Here is a 23373-nt window from a genome sequence, read left to right on the forward strand (position 1 = left end):
TTAATTTTTTTTAAAGCTATGAAGGATACCTCTACTACTGGTAATCCATTTTAAATTGAATTAGAAATGATGTGTGTTTGTTTTACTAATACAAACCTATCTTGTTGACACCAAAAAGGAAGAACGTAGACTTATTCATTATATGACCGAGGAATGAAAAAAAAAAAACAACAAAAGTTATTAGGGCATTAAAGAGGTGGAAACAATTTAATTGTGTACGGATATCGGTTTCTCAAATGACTTTTAGGTATTGGCCATATGCCAAATCCATCACTACAAACTTCCCTGTTGTTTGTATATAAAAGTACCAAACGGCTTTCTTACTTATTATTTCAAACATGGATGACATCGTTAACACAACTCTTTCCGCGGATCCTCTGGATAGAATTAAGGAGAGAGCTTTTCTCCTTTATTGGAATGACATATACAAGGAATTGTATTTCCCGAATACAATTATTTTGGCACTTTACCTATTAATTGGAATCCCGGGTAACATTGTTGTTATCCTTGTATATCAGTTTCGACTTCGCAAAGAAAAAGATGGACGATACTTCATCACCCCACTTGCGTACTTGGATCTTCTAGCTCTGATCATTACTGCATCCCTGAACCTGACGAGGAACACTCGTCAAGTTTTGTTTCCAGGACACGGAGTCTGTAGAATGTTGCTGTATCTGAGCTACATGAGTACGTGTAGTTCTCTCTTTCTGCTTAACGTCATCGCAGTTCAACGATTCCAAAAGATCTGTAGACCGTTTGGGCGGCAAATGGATGTGTTCTGGAAAAAAGCGTCGATTGGAATCTGCGTCTTGGTGTCTACAATGCTTTACATTCCGGTATTGTTCTACTACGGAGTTATTGAAATCCGCAATCCACAGCTTGGAAACATCACCGGATACCAGTGTAACAAGTTACCGGGTAGTGCTGCTCAGCTAAAAGGCCTCAGAATATTCCAGGGATTCGGGTTCTTCATCACGATCTCGAATGTTGTGGTGATTACTGTATTGTATATTATCATAACTGTTTCTATCGTCAAACAAGTTAGAAAAATGAAGTCCACCAAAGTCCAAGCGACAGGAGATTCGAGCGGAACACCCGACACTACAGCGATGTCTTATGTTTCCAAACATCAAACAAGCATGTCTGCAGCAACCGAGAGCAGTGAAGCATTAGAATCCAGTGTTCATTCCATGTCCAAGTTAAAACCAACCAAACAAAAAAAGGCACATCAAAAGTCTGACGCCAGACGAGGAGCCTTCCGAGTGTCCTTTATGTTCATGACAATTTCATTTGTCGGGTTCCTGGCCTACATCCCATCATGGACGTTCATCGTCATAGAAACCAACAACCCAGTTTTCTGGAAAAGTATGTCTACAACTGTATTTCATGTCTGCCTCGCGCTGCGGAGAATGTATATGTTGAACCACTTCGCAAATCCTTTCATTTATAGTGTTTTTGACATTGCCTTCAGACAAGAAATTAGAAAACTATTCTGTGTCAAATGAAGACTTACATTCTTTAATACATTGACAATGTATTGTTACTTGAAGTAGAAAATATCGGAGTAATCAGCATGGCTTCATGTATATACACGCAAGTGGTGCTAATGCAAAAGACATTATCTCTGCTTACACGTAGAAATTTGTTTTTGAAATCGTCAATTCTAGATATAGAAATGGCAAAAGATGTTGAGAAAGGAATGAACTATAGTTGACTAATCTGTGGATTTGATATATCTATACCCAAAATTAGACCATAGACTCTAAAAGGAATAAAGATTCCAACCAACCCTGCTTTTCCTTAATTAACAGAGATGCCTTCTTCCTTTTGACATTCACAATAAAATGATGTATCCTGAGAAATGTTAAAAGGGGCATTTGTGCATACTACAATCACATTTTGCTCGCTAGATCATTACTCGCGAGACTGGCATGCTTTTCCTCACCGAATACGAATTATTATTCCTCCCCTTTCCCTTAAAACATCCTATCATTGTGTGAAATGCTGTTTGACGTGTTTCAAGCCGTTCTCGGTACACTGATTTTGACTACGGATTACTCAGTTTACCTGATCAAGACAAGGATTACGTCGGGTGTTACTGGTCCACAGGGGATGTTTATTTCTCCTTGGCACCTGATCTAACCTCTATTATGTTTGCCCAATTTTTCAACTCTTTATTTTGTATTCCTTGTGAGAGTTATGAGATTGGTCATTGTTCGTTATCTTCACCTTTTATGTTAAACATTTAATATCATGTTGTAAATATTTGCAAATCTGAATGCCTGTAATCGCAAAATCAAAATCAATGTATTATTATATTGTGTAATAAAAACAGAAATCAAGTATTGATATTTTATTATATGACATTCCCCCTACAATCAGTGATACACAGTAGAAGAGGTTCACAGTGGAGGATCTCCCCAGCTGAATATTTTAAACAAGAGCAACGCCAACGTGGCATAATACGCCCGTAGATTTTGCTCAAGGAAAACATATTTTAGTGGGATTCATATTTTAGTGAAGTTAGCACTGTCCTCTGTGAGCTAATTCATTATTATGCTTGTAGAAATGGATATCAAGATATAACGAGGGATAGCCTTAGAATGCGCTACTTCATAAATATGCTAACGGTTCGGTTTGTATCCTGCCCACAAGGTTTTCCTAATAAGTGATACTACGACCTTGACCTTTGACCTTGAAAAACGATAGGCACCTTCCTCTCATGATGATCAAATATACCAAGTTATAATATCCTGGAGTTTACGGTTCGGTTTGTATCCTGCCCACAAGGTTTTCCTAATAAGTGATACTACGACCTTGACCTTTGACCTTGAAAAACAATATGCATCTTCCTCTCACTATGGTGATCAAATATACCAAGTTATAATATCCTGGAGCTTACGGTTCGGTTTGTATCCTGCCCACAAGGTTTTCCTAATAAGTGATACTACGACCTTGACCTTTGACCTTGAAAAACAGTAGGCATCTTCCTCTCATCATGGTGATCAAATATACCAAGTTGTAATATCCTGGAGCTTACGGTTCGGTTTGTATCCTGCCCACAAGGTTTTCCTAGTAAGTGATACTACGACCTTGACCTTTGACCATGAAAAACAATAGGCATCTTCCTCTCATCATGGTGATCAAATGTACCAAGTTGTAAAGTCCTTGGGCTTATTGTTCAGTCTGTATCCTGCCCACAAGGTCCGGACAGACAGACGGACGAGGACATACCATAATATGTCCCGTCTTCGACGGGCGTATAAAAACTAGTAATGGTATATGTACTTCATTACAAATGATGTTTCATATTAATAATATCGACCAAATAATAAATAAAGTGTGATCACGATCCCTGAAATTTCAGAAATCTCTCTCTCTACGTCATGAATATGTTTATATTTTTACTGTACTGTACATGTAATTTAAAATCTAAAATAGATTTATTGACTGACTATTGTTTAACACCCCTCTCGACAACCTTTCACTCGTATGGAGACGTCACCATTGCCGGTGAAGGGCTGAAAAATAACGCATAATCTCGGCAACTAGACATTGTTTTTATGAAGAAAAAAATATCTCCCCAGCTCCCCAAATTCAAAGTGCACCAAATGAAACCTCCTCCCCTTAATGTACTTCATGGTATGGAAAAAGCATGGGAAGGAACATAGACATTATGAACTCAGATAAGCCATATAGGAGACTATTTTACATCCTCCGCCCCTCAGATCCACTATAACTTTGAAGATAACAATTGGATAATCTTTTCCCTACAATAAGCACATCTTCAAATGGCATTGTACAAATTCTTAAGTTTATCACATAAACCATATAGGAGGAGAATTTTCCAAAATATATTTCAACATCCCCACCACCTAGATCCACTTTAACGTTTAGGAAGATAATTGAATCTTCCTGTTCTGACAATATGCACATTTAAAAATGGCAATCAAGCATTGTTCAAGGTTTAAAATCTATCGGATAAGACATATCTAGGAGAAGTGATCAAAAGCTATTTTACATCCTCCACATGAAAGGTGAAGATAACGAAGAGTGATCAATCTCATAACTCCTACAAACAATAAAAATAGATAGTTGGGCAAACACGGACCCCAGGACACACCAGAAGTGCCTAGGACGAGTAAGCATCTCTTAGATCCACTATTATACTTTTAAGGAAAATAATTGGATCCTCCTGTCCCGACAATATGCACATCTACAAATAGCAATGAAGCACTATACAAAGTTACAAATCTATCGGATAAACCATATAGGAGAAGTGTTCACAAGCTATTTTACATCCTTCACCCCTCTTAGATCCACTATAACGTTTAGGAAAATAATTGGTTGATTGAGGTTTTACGCCGTTTTGGATATATTTCAGCCATTTTACGGCGGTTAACTAATTGAAATATGTTTGGTTGTGAGTTTGAGTTTCCCTGACGGCCCCCAGTGAGCCTACTCTTTTTCGAACATCAGGGAAACGATCTTTTGCGTGCCAAGGGGGTTGTGATTCTTGGCACGGGATACCCTTTAACGTCCCACCCGACGGACATAAAAGTTTAAAATACATTAAAAAACCATTTCGTGTATATAAACAATTGTATTATAAAAGTTTTCAAATTTTCCCGTAAAAATCGCATTTTTGTAAATGTTGAATATGATGATTGTCGATATTTGTATAAAGTTCTTTCACTGAATCCCGGGGGGATCCGGGTTAGAATAGGTCCTTTACTTAGTGCTCCTTGCTTGTCGTAAGAGGCGACTAAATGGGAAGGTCCTTCGGATGAGATCGCAAAAACCGAGGCCCAGTGTTACAGCATGTATGGCACGATAAAGACACCCCCTCCCCTGCTCAAGGTCGTAAGCGCCGAGCATAGGCCCTAAGTTTTGCATCCCTTCACCGGCAGTAGTGATGTCTCCATATGAGTGAACATTCTCGAGAGGGACGTTAAACAATATAAAATCAATCAATCTTTCATTGATTGCACATTAAAAATTATATTTCGTATGGGTAAAATCGCTACATTCTAAATGAATGTGAAGTATAGTTAATGAACAGTCACAAGATATGCATTCAGGCTCAAGTTCTCTGTTTAGCAAGTAAGAATGGGTCAATTTTGAATGCTCGATGCGTAGTCTTGAAATTATCACGTTATCTTCGCATTTCATTACGACATTACACGGTTTGAATAGAATAAAGTTTGCTTGTGTCAAAGAAATCGCAATAGATTTGCCAAAGAGAATTTATATATGGTTTTAAAGTGTACAATATCATCTTGAAGTGCATTTTTGCCGCTTTGTCTACTTTGGTGTTGCCATGGATACCAATATGACTTGGGATCCAGCAGAACTCAACTTTTTTTTACATGTAACTTGTTTAGTTAAAAGATAGTACCGGTTTAAAATATCTAGCATACATGAATGGTCAATATTCATGTTGTTTATTGACTGTAGACATGATAGGGAGTCTGGGAATATAGTAAAATGTTTGTCATTAGAAATTGTAATGTACTCAAACGCAAGCTGTATAGCCTTTGCTTCGGCGGTATAAATTGTTGCTTAATTCGGAAGTCGTGATCACTGCTGCAGGAGCGACTTTATTTGGGAAAATAATTGAATCCTCCTGTTCCAAAAATATGCACATCTAGAAATGGCAATGAAGCATTGTGCAAAGTTTCAAGTCTACCCGATAAGTCATATATGAGAAGAAGTGCTCACAAGTAAGTTACTTTACATCCTCCACCCCCTCTTAGAACCACTATATAACTCTGAGGAAAATAACTGGATCCTCCTGCCCTGACAATATGTACATCTACAAATGGCAATGAAGCACTGTACAAAGTTCAAGTCTATCCGACAAGCCATAATTATAGGAGAAGCGTTCACAAGATTTTGTGACAGACAGGAAGACAGACGGACAGAAAGTACGAAAATGTCTCCCCCAGGAAACGGTGTTGCTAAAAGGCGGAACGGAACACAGAACTGAATTTAAGAATTAGAATGATTAATGTAGGTAAGATAACACAAGAAATCGGAAGGAAATACGTTATTATGAATAAAATCAAACGTTTGGGAATTTGTTTACAAGCGGTAAAACAATCTTATTTTAAAATTTTACATCATAAATTGATTAGTAAGGTTAAACGTTTGTACAAACATTTACAACGCATTTTACAAGAATTTTGAAATGTCGTCATTGACAGATGTGTTGGCGAGCAGCGCAATCTATGGGTAGAGAATGCAAACAACACATGTACTTTTACTCTCCCGTGGGAATCCAGGTTAGAATAGGTCCTCATTACCCCTCACTTGTCGTAAGAGGCGACTAAATGGGGGGGGGGGGGGTCCTTCGGATCAGATAGCAAAAACCGAGGCCCCGTGGCAAAGCAGGTGTGGCACAATAAAGATCCCTCCCTGCTCAATGGTCATAAGCGCCGAGCATAGGCCTAAATTTTGAAGCCCTTCACCGGCAGTGGTGACGTCTCCATATATGAGTGAAATATTCATGAGAGGGACGTTAAACAATATTTAATCAATCAACGTACTTTAAATGACCCCCCCCCCCCTCCCATTCCCGGTGGCAAAACATCATTAACGCATATTTACAAATGTACATGTACATGTAAATTTACACATAATACCGTATATCTGTATACTTACAACAGGGGAGTGTGGTATGTATATAACAACGACAGTTCATGATCTTATTAAGTCAACAAGTTAAACATCTTGTGTTTGATATATTATTTTTTAAACTAACAGAGACTTTTTGACCGCAACACTCCAATCCTAGATAGGGCGGACTTCTAGCAGTTTATTTCTAAACTAAATACTTGTATCTTAATATTTAGATTAATAATGAATGAGATGACCTTTTAATTCCATCCAAGCATAAATTGTCTGTAAGCCTTTTAGCTATTTCATATCTGTTAATTCCTCATACTATGGACCGTAAACTTCACCTTAGTTTTCATTGGTTCTGTTTCAATCTTTCTTTCCAGCTGTATCCCTTCGGGTTCAACACTAATCCACAGGATATCGGTAAATGTACAAACTTTCACATAGATTCATCCCAAATGAGACAAACCTTTTATACACACTCGTTCGCTGTAAAATTTGATGCAATACATAAGTACATACATGTATTATACCAGGTGTAGAACTAAATTAAGAATAAACGTTCGATTTAAGAAGCCTATGGTTTGGGGAAATTGTTGAAAAAAATATATTTTACAATGTTGTTTGGGGGGGGGGGGGGGGGCTTTTATTCATTGGATTATAAAATTTGAAAATTCAAGTCTTTTTCAGTATGATTATTTTTTTTTCTTTATTAATATTTTTCATGGTAAGTTATAATGATTTTAAAATACATATGCATTAGTATAAAGTACATGAAACGGTGGATTCTGTGGATGACTTCCCGCCCTCTCTGTAATTTCTGCTTCCCTTGTTCGTGATAAAACTTTTATTTTGCAAAATGCTCATAACATTCCGTTCCGTTCCGCGTTTTAGCAACAACACCCAGGAAAAAGGTCCATTGAGCAGGGAGGGATCTTTATAGTGTCACAACTGCAGCGACACGGGGTGCAACCAAAGTCTGTATCGTTTCCGCACAAAATGGCAAAAGATGTCCGTTTTGGTTAAAAATATTCAACCAAAGGGAGATGGTTGTTGGTTGTTTGTTTTAATTATGTCCCGTCGAGAAAAATTCACTCAGATTGAAACGTCACCAGTTTTAAAATTGAGACCTACACTTAGCGTTTAAGACCAGATCAGTGACGTTTCTCACATTTTCGTTAACACCACACACTACCACCCAAATTTTCATTCACACCATATACTCTTTTATATATTGTTAAACTTCATATAAATGAAGGTAAAAAATTTAAGATTTGGCCTACTTAATGTTGGAGGTCTAACATGTAAAGAGGGTAATAAGTTAGAGAAACCCTCATTTGTTGAGCAATTTAAGAAATATGATATTTTCTTCTTAATCGAAACCCACATAGGGTATGATTTCTGTGTTCCAAATATTGAGCCCTTTTATTGTCATACTATATGCAGGGCAAAGTCTACTAATAATAGATACTTTGGAGGATTAGCAATATTTTGTAATAAGTATATCAAACAACATGTAAAGATACTGACTAACAACAACAAAGATTTTCAGTGGCTGAAAATTGACAAAGATTTCTTTGGCTATAAAAATGATTTATATCTATGTGTGATATATATTCCACCATTAATATCCTCATATTATAAGGCTTTACAAATAGATATACTGGACTCCATTGAAAAACATGTCAATAGATACTCCAAGTTTGGAGATGTTGTATTATGTGGGGACTTTAATGCAAGAGTGTCACAAGAAAATGATTTTATACCCAATGACAATTGTCTCTATGTACCAACTCATGTTAATTATCAATCTGATAGAAATATTAGGGAGCGTACAAGTCAAGATGAGGCAATTGATGCAAGAGGTAAACAATTATTAGACTTGTGTATTGGTAATCAACTAAGAATATTAAATGGCAGGGTATTCGGAGATTGTTTTGGAAGATACACCTGTTATACAAGAAAAGGTGCTAGTGTGGTAGACTATGTGATAGCCTCTGAGAAAATATTACCATGCTTTTTATATTTTCATGTAAATCAGTTCCACCCCATATTCTCTGATTGTCATTCAGTACTAGAATGGCAAATATGTGCTGATTTTGCTTTTAAAATATGTGATGAACTGCCTGTATTTCAGTTAAAACCCAAGTTTATATGGGATGATAATTCAGCTGAGAAGTTTTGTTTAGCACTTAGCAGCACTGAATTAAGTAAGAAATTAAATTATTTTGTGAATGATCAAATTATTGAAAACACACAAAATTCAATAGACAAAGCCTGTGATGATTTGACATCCATTATACTATCTGCAGCTAAACAATCTCTGAAAGAGAAAAGAAATGTGTCCAGCAATAAAAACACACACATTAAAAAAAAACCAAAAATTGGTTTGATAACGACTTATTTAAGAAAAGAAGAGATATATTACAATATGCAGAAATTTTTGCTAAATACCCGAAAGATCCTTTGGTTCGAGGACACTTCTTTACACTTTGGAGAAACTATGCAAAACTTAGGAAATTTAAATGTACACAGTTCAAAAACAGCATGCTTGAAAAGATTGATGAACTGCATGATAATAATCCGAAAATGTTTTGGGAATTAATAAAACTCTCAGATGAGAAAGTGGATGACAAAGGATCCCAAATATCTTCTAAAGATTGGCTACACCATTTCATTATGTTAAATACTGTAACAGATTCTTTCAAATTTCGCATTGCTAGTTTGGATGAACAAGTATCTAAACTTGAATCTAAAGCATGTTTTAATGAATTAGACTTTAGGATTTCTAAAACAGAAATCTCTGAAACAATATGTAAATTAAAATGTAACAAATCTCCAGGATTAGATAGAATAACAAATCACATGCTGAAACATGGACAAACCGCACTTATTGATAGCTTACATAAACTATTTAATAGCTGTTTAGTGGGAGGTATTTATCCTAATCAATGGTCATATGGTATTATAACTTTACTACATAAGTCTGGTGATGCTCACGACCCAAACAATTATCGTGGAATAACCATAACTAGTGCAATAGGTAAATTATTAAATAGTATCCTCAATAGGAGGCTAGAAAAATTTCTTGAAAAGCATAAAATAATTAATGAATGCCAGATTGGTTTCACAAAATCTGCAAGGACATCAGACCACATGTTTATTCTTAAAATATCATTGAAACTTATTGCCATAATAAAGAGGGGCGAGTATATGCTTGTTTTGTAGATTTTAGAAAAGCATTTGATACTGTCATACACTCGGGTATCAAATACAAAGTACTCAAATTATGTGTTGGAACCCAATTTTATATGCTTATTAAAAGTATGTACAACAATAGTAAATCATGCATTAAGATAAAAAGTCATCATACAGACTTTTTCCAAATTAAACTCGGTGTAAAACAGGGAGACAACCTCAATCCCAACTTGTTTAATATATTTATCAATGACTTACCAGAGTACTTCAAAGCAAGGTGAAGATAACGAACAGTGATCAATTTCATAACTTCTACAAGCAATACAAAATAGATAGTTGGGCAAACACGGACCCCTGGAAACACCAAAGATGCAAGTGACCCAATAGTTCTAAACAATAAAATAATACACTGTTTAATGTATGCAGATGATGTAATATTACTGTCACACTCAACAGTTGGTTTACAATGTAACCTTGATAAATTGAAAAAATTCTGTTCTGATTGGTGCTTGAAAGTCTATTGATAAAACTAAAGTTTTAATCTTTAACAAGGCAGGAAGATTTCTCAAAGCCAAATTTTATTTTGGAGAAAAGGGAAATACAGTGTGTCCCATCTTACAGATATTTGGGAATATATTTCAATACAGCTGGAAAATTTTCTAATGCTCAAGAGGATCTGTACAAAAAGGCAATGAAACCATATTTCAAACTACATAAAGATGTTTTTATCATTACAACTTAGCATTAAAACATCCCTTCCTGTCTTTGATCACACAATCAAGCCAATTTTACTCTACGGCAGTGAGATTTGGGGAATTTTTAATCGCCCTTCTTTTTTCAATCGCAATATCTCCTTACATGAATTTTACTCTAAATTAAAATGTGAAAACCTCCATGTAAAATTCTGTAAATTTATTCTAGGTCTTCATAGAAAAAGCTCAAACTTTGCAACACTATCCGAACTTGGCAGGTTTCCACTACATTTTGATGTAGTGAAAAATATAATAAAATATGTAAACAGATTAGAAAATCTGGGTACTTCTTTTCCTCTACTAAATGCTGCATACATGCAAAGTAAACATAATGCTTGTACATTAAAATCGCAGTCATGGTATGGTGTGGTGCAAAAGTTATTTGGAATTGTTGGAATTAGAAACAATCATATTGCAATCAATAACCTATCACTTTTTAAGAAAAAATGTAAGGAATTGTTATGCAATCATTATTTGAAAGAATGGGGATACATCAGAAGTTTACAATATGGAAAACTTGAAACTTATGTTAAATTTAAAACTAATTTTGTTTTTGAAAAGTACTTAACACTCTTACCACCTGCACAACGTAAAGCACTTGCAAGATTACGTACATCAGCGCACAATTTACCAGTAGAACGAGGTCGTTATACAGGAATCCCTAGACATTTAAGATTTTGCACAGTGTTCTTCTTGTAAAATTGGTGATGAAATTCATCTAATTTTTGAATGTTTAACTTATAACTCACTCAGGCAAAACATGTATGAAATTATAAAACAACAATGTGAACATTTTTCCAGTCTTGACAACATGAATAGATTAATATGGTTACTCAATTGTGAAAATACTGATGTACTTGTAGCCCTTTGCAATTTGATTAAAGAAGCAATATAAAATGAAACATGTGAAAGTTCAAACCAATATGTTTATACATAATTATGCACTCCTTGTAAACATGACATGTTGACTTAGTACCAATGCACCGTCCCGTGGTATCTTTTGCATTACATTCAGTCATATGTACTTGTACTACGTGCCTATTACTATTATTATGTGTCATTGCATATATTGTTATTATTTTCTTCCTGTGTGCATTTCTGACTGTTTTGCATTAGGATACACGGTGGTACTTACATATATTACATCAAGTAATGTCTCATGTTATGTACATTGTCTAGTAAGCTCATACTACTAGTATTACTGTATATTATGTGTGAACCATATGAAACCATATTGCACATATGCACTCATTATAAACATGACATGTTGATCTAGTACCAATGCACTAGCTGCAATAATGTAGCCCTCTCTAATTTTTTTTTTTTTTTTTTTTTTTTAAGGGTGAGGGCTACAACTCCTTAGGATCTCCGTAATGGTGCAAATGCGGGAGTGATTCACTCCCGCAACATTTGCGCTCATTCTAAACATTTCCTGACTTTCTTTACGTAAATAAAATGATATCCTATGTTTCTTAGTCAATATATAAATTTACAACCTGGAACTTTAGATTTGTGAGGCTCTATTCTACCGTTTTCAACAATTTCGATAAATTCCAATTTCTCGATTCATATTTGTGCGCCATGTTTGATGTACTGAAGTTTCAACTTCCGGTTGTCAAGTCATTTGCATATGCCATATAAGGTAGTATTTACATCAATGGACAAGTATGGAGGCGAAAGCTATTTCGTCGGTATTGAAAAGGTTTGAATTTAATATCAAGTTAAAAACCGAACGGCAGAGTGTAAATTCTTCTGCAACAATATGATTTTCCTTTCTTTGTCCAAGTGGCTCGAGTAACTACATTTTCGCGCTGATTGTCAATGTTTAGGCTTTTCATTAGATCCACCTACGAGATCTCGCGATAACAAGCATGACGGAGCAGACGAAGAATTTTGCATGCTGTACATTATATTTAATGAAAAACACCTTTATTAGACATGCCCGAGCACAACGTTGGTACTCCTTTTGGTGTAAACAACATTTGGGACTAATACACAGAGTTTATTATCGGTTATTCATAAAATTATTTTGCACCATTACGGAGATCCTATGGAATTGTAGCCCTATCCCGAAAACGTCAGAATAAAAAAAAATTGGATAGGGCTACATTATTGCAGCTACAATGTACCGTCCCGTGGTATCTTTTGCATTACAGTGGAGTTAATCATATGTACTTATACTACCTTTACTATTATTACATGTAGAGTTGTTGTATATATATATATATATATATATATATATATATATATATATATATATATATAATAATATATATATAGATTTCCCTATATGTATTTCTGACTGTTTTGCATTAGGATACACGGTGGTACTTACATATACAAATAAGTATTATCATGTTCAAAATGTCTCATGTATGAACATTGCTCATACTAATAGTGCATATTTTACTCTTGTTTTGTTCTTTTCTTTTTATCGTCATTGCACATTGAAATGTTAACAATCATGTATGCTGTATGCCCGAGAGGGCCCTAATTTAGAAATAAATCATATTCTATTCTATTCCACCAATTATGTACCACATACCACCCCTCACATTCTCATGAACACCACTACTGGCACCGCAGTTGCCACCACTCATATTTACTTTAACAAGGATCCGTGTTTACCCGACTCTCAATTGTGTAATCATTATAAGATTGTTCATTATCTTCACTTTTTCACGAAAAATTATGAGACTTCCTATATTAAAAAAAAAGAAAAAGAAAAGATAATTGATATAGTAAAAACCCAGATCTACAGAGAGAGCAAGTGCTCCGATAAAGGGAAATTTAAAATGCATCTAATGCAGGATATTCTTTTTCATTTTCAAGAGTATGCTAGAAATAATCAGATGCGGAAAGGGCGGTTTCTTTATGTGTCAGAAGTGTGTCCTAACTATTCCTCTTGTAACAGGAATATAAATATATACACCACCATACACCGTATATCGTCACCCCTTTACACTCTGCTCGCAATAATTATGTAAATTAGATTTCCTTACATAACGTAGTGATGATCGGGATCGGGAGAAAATAGAGGGGCGATTTCAAGGTCACAATGTGAATTATGACCTTCGCGCAAATATAAAAATGTTGAGTGATTTGATACGAAATTGAAATAATATATTATCTAACCAGAATTTGACAAGAAAAATTTTCACGTATACAGCTTATCACTTGATAACGCCTATCAATATAACGACAACATATAGACATGAATTGTAAGATGTACGTCGTGACGTACTTTTTCGTTGTGATCTCATAGGGTGCGAAGTGCACAGATAGTTGTTTTTATATACTATAAAACTGTTCTGCTATATCCATAATAGAGTTGATGTCCAAAGTACTTTTAGAGTAAAAATGAATTATTTTTAAATATATAGCGTAAAACTATATGGGATCCGGGTTAGAATAAGTCCTCACTTCCCCTTGCTTGTCGTCAGAGGCGATTAAATGGGGCGGTCTTTCGGATGAGATCGCAAAAACCGAGGTCCCGTGTCACGGCAGGTGTGGCACGATAAAGATACCTTCCTGCTCAAAGGCCGAAAGCGCCGAGCATAGACCTAAATTTTGCAGTCCTTCACGGGCAGTAATGACGTCTCCTGCAGAAAGATCTGACTCAAACCACACAATATAGTGAACATATGCATAAACTCTTTGCATGTTAACCGAATTCAGTTTTTATAGAACTACCGAATAGCTGAGCTCATTGTTTACAAAATAGCCGCGTTTCCGAGAAATGAAAACGAAAGTGCCCCGTTCTAGGGACTTTATAAATTGTTGATTTGATAAATGTGTTTAATTGTTCATTTAATAAATGTGTAAACTTTCAACCACTGTTCTTCTTTAATTCAATTTTTTTATTTGAAATTTAACAAAAAAGAATACACAAGGAATACAAAAGCAATATCAAAACGATCACACTTTATCTCCCCAGATTTTTCATATATGAGTGAAATATGCTCGAGAACAATATTCAATCAATCAATCAAAAGATTCTACGCGAGAAGAAAAAATATGATATTTCGATGTAGAATTGTCATTTTGTTCATATGTCGATTCGATATACCCTAGTACAGACACCAGTCTTTAACATCTACTTCGTACTTAGATATCTTTTAGAACATAAATGTTAATGGCTCAACTTTATGACCAGTCCGATTCTTTTCAAATTTGATATGAAGCATCATTGCGACAAGGGGGACATAAATTGTAAATATCAGGATTCCTGGGGCCTTAGGGGCAGGGCAAAAACTGCCCCAAAATGACCAATTTTCAAAAATCTTCTCAAGAATCACACACGTGTAGTGATTTGGGTGGGTGGGTGGATTTTTGGTATTTCTGGTCGGGCTCGGAGTCCTCTGAGCCTGCACGTGTTTCTCTCTCTCTCTCTCTCTCTCTCTCTCTCTCTCTCTTACCCGCGAACTCTAGGCAAGCGGACGGGGATTTAATTGCGCAGCACTATAGTCGTTGTATTTGTTAACCCCTTGTAAGTTGTTCTGTGTATTTGTGAATATATCTGTTTATAAGTGTTTTTCCGGTGTTCTTTGTGTGTAGGAAACCACTTTACACGTAAGAAAAACTAAATGCATAGTGATGTAGAGCAGGAAGGCCTCTACCAAAATTGTAAATTTCATGATCCCCGGGGTAGAGATTCTGACCCCAGGGCGGGGCCAAACTTGTTATATAGTGTTTATGTGTAAAACACTTAAATTGCATCTTCTTTAATGCTATTGATACTAAATTGAAAGTAAATAGATATTTAGGAAGAACAGTTAGTCCTTTACCAAAATTGTAAATTTGATTATTCCAGGGGTAGGAGTTTTGGTATCAGGGTGGGGCCAAAATGGTCAGTTATTAAATGTGTGAACAATAGACATTTTTAACTTCTTGATAACTATCATTCCAATTCTTTTCAAATTTGGTATGAAACATATTTGGAACAAAGGGAACATAAATTGTAAATTTCAGGATTCCTGGGGCCTTAGGGGCAGGGCAAAAACTGCCCAATTTTCATAAATCTTCATCTCAAGAACTACACATATGTTAGAAACACTAAATGCATAGTGAGGTAGAGCAGGAAGGCCTCTACCAAAATTGTAAATTTCATGATCCCCGGGGTAGGGGTTCTGACCCCAGGGCGGGACCAAACTTGGTATATAGTGTTCATGTGTAAAACACTTAAATAACATTTTAGTGCTTTTGATACTAAATTGAAACTAAATAGATAGAGCAGGTAGTCTTTTACCAAAATTGTAAATTTGATTTTCCCCAGAGTAAAGGTTTTGACCCCAGAGTGGGGCCAAACTTTGTATATATAGTATTTATGTGCAAGTTTGCTGATACTGTATAAAATCTAAATGCATACTTAGGAATAGCAGAAAAGCATATACAAAAAAATGGTAAATATCACAACCCAGGGTTATGACTTTAGAATGAGTCCAAATTAATCATGTATTTTGATGTTTTAATGTTAATACACCTATTATTTAAAGCCTTTCATCAGTGTATACACATTTGAAGGCACTGAAGTTTTAAGAACACATCTTGTTTTATACTGATACTGAACATTAGAATTTAGCTTTGATATTCAGAACAGGAATTTTTTTTCTAATTTTCATAGCCCATGGAAGTAGTGATGCTTTTTCACTAGTATTAAAGTGACCGATAAAGCCTGTGGGCCTCTTGTTTATATCTTAGACATATTTTATGTTGAATTGTTCGACATAAATCAAGAAACATTACTTGAAGGGCTTTCTTGACGTTACAATTTCGGCCTAAATATTGTGCACGAATTTTTACGGATACTGTTTAAATTTTCCAGCTGTTGTTCCTCTATAATATTATTTTCCGTGGACTCTGTAATTTCTTCTAAATTTTCAATTGATCCTGACCCTTATTAAATTGTTCATCACTGCCATAATTCACAATACTTACATATTGACCATTTTGTTCATAATTTCTAGTGAATTTTTCCTTTGTTGATTTACTGAAATTTTATTCTTTTTCAAATGCATATTTTCCTCATGCATTGTATTTAGCTTACACTGATGTACGTGTACGTATGATCCCTCATACCTCACAAAGACAACGGTACCGTCTTGTTCAATCACTATTCTTGGTCCTTTCCATTCAGAACCATAAGGCCGTTTATAAAATACTTTTTCACCTAGTGGTATTCTGTTACCTCCGTGGCCGAGTGGTTAGATCATCGCGCTCAAAATCACACGGTCTCTCACCTCTGGTCGGTGCGGGTTCGAATCCCGCTCGCGCCGGTAAGTGAGAGATGGTCGGTGGTCTCTTCTCAGATACATTGTATCTTAGTTATCTTTTCTACCAATAAAAACTGGGCGTCACCAGATAACTGAAAAAATGTTGAGTGTGGCGGAAAACAGGAAAATAATCAGTCAGTCTTTGTTGCCATTTAAACGCAATTATACATTTCTGCAGTGCTCACCTTATTCACTCTGAACATTCACTTTGTGTGAAGGCTGATCTTGCTGCATGGAGGGCTGGAAAATGTTCCTTTACTGTTCCACCCATGGTAGTCCCCTTTAAGGCTGGAGGTTCATCAGTCAACACAGATCGGGGTCCCTTCAAATAGCAAAGTGATAATGGCTATAACCATATACATTGTTAAACGTATTCTTAGCCATCAGTGGTCAATGAAATCAATCACATTTGTTGTCTTCCTTTGCCTTGAGCAGCATTTCAGTCAATGTTTCGAATTAATTGTGCTTTTCCAAAAGTCCATTCATCCAAGGGTTTTAAGCTGTAGTTGATGTAACTTCAATTTCAGTCATGTCTTTCGCTTCCCCTCATTTCTCATTGTAGAAATGTTTTGCCGTGCATTGAAATTCGGACTCCCGGGAATGTCTCCACAAATCCCATGCTTTTCTTGCTTCATAGTGTACATCCTGCACAAAATCGTGTATACTTGTCAATAATGTGAAGATATTATAACTTGCTGTCTCTAATTCATGTAGATCTACATCAACTGTTCCGTTGAAATCGGTGACCAATGGAAGTGCTACAATCCTACGACTGACATTTCAACTGGTCTCTTATACAGCATACTGATAAACAGGTTGATGTTACAGGGATTTCAACAGTCTCGATTAAAGTCAGCCTTTCGCAATTTTTATGGTCGTTATAATGCCAGTACAACCTTTCAGAGTCAAATGTTGTCTGACGTGTTTCATACCGATTGTTAGGCCATTCTTATCATACTGATAATGACAACGGATTATTCTGCTTACCTGATCAAGATATAGGGTTCACGGCGGGTGTGACCGATCGACAGAGGATGCTTACTCCTCCTTGGCACCTGATCCCACTTCTGGTATATCAAGGGGTCCGTGTTTGCCCAACTCTCTATTTTGATTTTCCTTAAAGGAGTTATAAGTTTGATCAATGTTCGTTATCTTCACCTTTCATCAATCAGAGTAATTAAGAGTAATTAACTTACATGTGTGAAAGGTAAAGATAACGAACAATATGAGCACAGCACTGATAAGACATTCATACAGCGCCACCTCAAAAGTATTCGCGGAAAAACAAAATGGCGGCGTGATTTTTTTAAGATAGCAAATTAAAAAATGATTCACAGCTAGAATTCTTTGATTGTTTACTAATTTTGAGTTCTCTCCCGTTCATGTATCACATGACTAATCATCTGACTAGGTGACGTATCAATGTTGTCGTCTGCTATTTTTATCAACCGGTGTTTTCCAACATGGCACGAAAGTGGAAAGAAATTAGCACTGAGCTTAGACAAGTGGCTGTTGATTTGAAACGGGAGGGACACAGAATTGTGACATTGAGAGATTGTTGAATATATCTGAGTCAACAATTCGAACTATATGGCAAAAAGTTTTACATCAAGGGAAATGTGGAAAATTTGCCCCGTTCCGGGAGACCTCGGAAAGTTACCAAACGAGCGGAGAGTAGACTGTTGCACTTACCGTATATACGCGCCTATAAGTCGGATTTTTGGGAGTCAATTTTTGGTCCAAAACTCTATGTCCGACTTATAGGCGCGTCCTAAGAAGATTGGTATTTTTCTAGGCGGCATAATGTAGTGTTTTTTAAACAACTCCGACGATTATCATGGACTACCACACACATGATTATTGTTCACTAATATCTGGACATCTTGTACTGTTTATGTATTTTAAAATTATGTATAAAGTACAAGTATTTACATATTTTTATCTTGTTAAAAATTATTTACACACCGGTAACTAATACTTTCAATTCAACTAATCTATCGTTTATCGGTAAAATTGAATTACGAATCCGATTTAATATTGAAATATTCATATGTATACCAGCTGAAATATATTTCATAAAAGATTGAATATTGTTAGCAGATAATTTAGATCATCATTCTTGACTCTTAAAAACTCTATTGTTGATACATTGAATTATACCGGAACCCCACAATAACCATGAGGCTTGTGCCACTAAGTAGACACGGTGTCAGGTACTGGTAATATAGGAGACCATAATTGTGTAGGTAATCAAGGGATCATTGTCCATAATAGATCAAGGGTTGCTTTTAAACCCCAAATAGATATGGCTTGGATATTGAGCACCTCATAATTATTAATTTCTCAAAATATTTTTGAAACATAGGTAAAAACACTAGAGCATTGACTTGAAATTGTCAACTGATTCTGACAAAAATTTGTACCGACTTATAAGCGGGTCAATGGCAAATTCCTACAAAATAACCTTAAAAAATACAACCGACTTATAGGCGGACCGACTTATAGGCGAGTATATACGGTAGTAAAAAGAAACCGTGGAAGACAATTACGGGACATAACGAATGATTTCAACGATGGAGGTGCAGTAAATGTCCATCATAAGACTGTCCAAAGGATTTTACACAGGAATAAGGCTTTTAGGCGAGTTGTAAGGAAGAAAATGGTAGTCAGGGAGGTAAACAGAAAAAAACGACTTTCATGGTGTCTTGCGAGGAGAAAATGGTCAGTTCAGAATGAATGGAAGCGAGTTATATTCAGTGATGAATCACAGATTGTGATAAGACAGAATAATCGTGTGTATGTGTGGCGGTCTGCAAATGAAGCTTACCGTCCGGAATGCATATGTCCCTAATTTCAGAAGCGAGTGACTGTAATATGGAGTTGCATATCTTGGCATGGTGTTGGCACTTTATGTAAAGTAAACGGAAATATAAATGCTGTAAAATATCAAGAAATTCTTGAAAATAATCTTTGGCCTGTTTTAGCCTGTCATTTCTCCAATAGAATTTATCGGTTTCAGGATGACAATATCCCTGTACATCGAGAGCGAATTATTGAGGAATACAAGCACAATAATAATATTAACGGTTTGACCTGGCCTGCCCAGTTACCAGATCTAAACATAATTGAAAATATATGGCTTCGCATTAAAAGAGAACTTTAATATACCGCCCGAAACATAAGGACCCCAGTTGAACTTTTTAACGCATCAACGAACTGTGGACTTCTTATCAACCCCAGTATGTCCAAAATTTATACAAAACACCCTTCACTTGAAAGTGAAGATGTTGTAAGTCTGATTGTGATATGTGAATATACACAGAGATCTTAAAGAAAGAAAGAGAGAGAGAAGTAAAAACTGGGGAAAACACATATTTTAATTATCAACTATATATACAAATTGTTGACAATGCCTCTCATATTTTGAATCTAGCGTTCTTTAAAATGAAGATTTTTTCCTGTTATAATTCTATCTCAAATGACCTTTTCTTACACAAGTGTACGTATACAGTGATGACCTTTTCTTACACAAGTGTACGTATACAGTGATGACCTTTTCTTACACAAGTGTACGTATACAGTGATGGATCCAGAGGTGACCGAGCTGCAGTTGTGAACAATGCAAATATGAATGAAAGGTAAAAATAACGAACAGTAATCAATCTCATAACTCCTATAAGGAATACAATACGGCTGCGACAGAAAGACAAGGTGGAATGTACATGTCAACATAAGTAAATTTCTTAATTGACTAGACGGTCATTGAATCGATATACTAATATGCACCAACTAGATTACAAATAGTTTCAATTTGAATAATTTGGTATGAAATTCAACCAATCATATTGAAACCACGAGCCCCCTTTCCCTAATCCCCGACGCTGTGAGGTGTTTTTTTTTAAAGAAAAAAAGAAATAAAAGTTAAACATGTAAATTGATAATCGTTTCCTTTCACCTCACATATTAGCCTATTGTCACAATAGTGAAATGATTAAAGATATGAAGGTTGTTTATGGAATAGCTTACTCTACCAATGGTGTTGCCTGTTGAGCATTGCAGTCAAATTAGCATGTTAGCCTGATTATGTCTCTGATAATCAAACCGACAACTAATAAAACGAAATTGAGCAAACACTTAAACAGGATGGAATAGAAGACACCCGGGATTATTTAGTGTTAAATATTAGATCAGCCCACCCCCTTGTATGCAAAAGGAGGGGGGTATATTACTGTGTATAAACACCTTGTCTGTCTCGTTTTGGGGAATTTTAAATTGCATTTTTCGTTATTTGTACATGAGCAATAACATGCATTGGGTGGCAACCCACTTTAATTTTTGTAGTAGTACTAAAACGTAAACGTGTACGTTTAAACCGATGAATTGAACCCGTGTGTTGAGGATGAACACTACTTTACCATCCGCCATAAGGTTTTGAAGCTTGAGGGGAAATATCTCTCAAGTTTCCTACGATTTTGAGTACTAGGCACAATAGGATTGTTTGTCAATGATTTTGAACAGTTTTGAAGTCCATCGACTGACATATATTAACATGTAACTTTGACATATATTAACATGTAACTTCCCCTTTTCAAGGTGGGGCTACACCACTGATTGTATTATTTAATACCTCAACAGCGATTTTCCATTCAGAGATAGAAGTGATTCCCATTTGGTTCCAATGTTTGACTGAGAATCGTATTATACACAACTTTTGACTGAAAATAATGTTATACACAACTTTTGACTGAGAATAATGTTATACACAACTTTCCAAACTCTGTAATCCTTGAAATGTAAATAAAGAGAATTATAGGAAAAACTCATTGGTGGGATCATCAAGACCTGCGACACTATATATGGCCCTAAACACCACCTGTCATTCTCATGCACGGCTGGCTTGGCGGCTATTGAACTGCATTCCTAACGTTCGGCTGAACTTTGATTTTATAGAGAAAATGTTTTTCATATAGACCTCGTAAAATTTGATTCAAGTGTAATAATGTAAACTTTGGTACTTTATCATAATTGCGCACTTAATTCAGTATAAATAACATCATATTCCAAGGTCATGTACATGTAAACTCAAGCTTAACTTATCAGTATTACAGACAATGTATGAAGTTAGGTCCATTTGGCATTTTATGTAACTCTCAGAATGTTAATCTGAATGATAGTTGTTATATTAAACGAGTGATTTTTTTTCTTATTGAAAATTTGATTTGAAACATTCAAGTCTGAATACTTTCAAACCTTACTGATCTTAGCAATAACATATTGCATTTTGTACAAATGTATCTGCCAACGACGCACGTAAATATGATATTAATTGTTGTCTCTTGTTATTTGGCATAAAATGACCAAACTGCCTAATCCAGACACACTAAAATTGATTGATTGATTCTTGCTCTCGAGAATTTTAAACTCATATGGAGACGTCACCAAGACCGGTGAAGGGCTTCAAATTTAGACCTTTGCTTGGCGCTTACGGCCATTGAACAGTGAGGATTCTTTACCACACCTGTTTTTAAGGTCATCTCCGAGGACCCGCGACATTCACATGTGATGCCGAGCATTTGGCGATGGAAATGTCACTACCTTTTTTAACGACTTGGTATCTCGCGGCCGGGATTCGAACCCCGGCCTTCCCCATGCGGGGCGAACGCTCTAACCTCTAGGCCACCGTACTAATATGTTTTGCATGAATTCATATGCATTTTAAAATCCATGGTCAGGAAAACGTGGAATATACAGACTCACTGTAAGATAAGGATGTGCCCTATTGATATAGAATCTAGATATCGGGTTCCTAGGAATCCTACTTTGTAAATTGATTCCGGGCAGTTCTTTCCTCACCCTCAACATCCAGAGAGACGAAACTTCACAATGTCATATACTTATTTCAAATATGTCCATTTGTAAGCGTAGCCCATCAAGGCGTTATTTGTCGTTTAAGGTCAGTTTTGTTTACTGTAAGATTACACATCCTTTCAGAGGAAGCAATTAGATTAGAGTTCAAATAGAGGGGAAAATTTACAGGAAATGGAACAGGATGTGAAAGTTTGATCATTTAGACATGCAATGGAGAAAAATATGAATTGATAAGTATTAAATGATTTGCGGAAAATATTATGATAGACTCGGTAATATTTTAAAGGAGTTTGTAAGACGAATAACATGTTGATCCGGGTTAGAATAGGTCCTCAACATCCCTTGTTTGTCGTTAAAGACAACTAAATGGGGCGTTCCTTCGGATGAGACCCTGAATCACAGCAGGTGTGGCACAATAAAGATTCCTCCCTGCTCAAAGGCCTTAAGCATAGACCTAGATTTTGCAGCCCTTTACCGGCTATGATAAGGTCTTCATATGAGTGGAAAATTCTCGAGCAACATACAAACAAACAACGAATTACACTGTTTTTATTATAATTGCATATCTGCGTTTTTCATAATTATAATAATTTGTAAAAAAAAAAAAAAAAAAAAAAATAAATAAATAAATAAATAAAAAAAATTGGAATAAACTATGCTAT

General features: G+C 35.8%; 1 protein-coding gene across 1 annotated transcript; it reads left to right on the top strand.

The window, feature by feature from the left end:
* Positions 1–338: 338 nt before the first annotated feature.
* On the top strand, positions 339–1505 carry LOC125677333 (orexin/Hypocretin receptor type 1-like). The gene has a single exon (XM_048915364.2). It carries the CDS (start codon positions 339–341, stop codon positions 1503–1505), a length of 1167 nt encoding a protein of 388 aa, XP_048771321.2.
* The last annotated feature ends 21868 nt before the right edge of the window (positions 1506–23373 follow it).

Source organism: Ostrea edulis, chromosome 1, assembly GCF_947568905.1.
Source record: "Ostrea edulis chromosome 1, xbOstEdul1.1, whole genome shotgun sequence".
NCBI classification, from domain to species: Eukaryota; Metazoa; Mollusca; class Bivalvia; order Ostreida; family Ostreidae; genus Ostrea; species Ostrea edulis.

Coding starts and splice junctions, on each gene's coding strand:
- LOC125677333 (XM_048915364.2), top strand. CDS start 339: ATGGATGACATCGTTAACACAACTCTTTCCGCGGATCCTCTGGATAGA.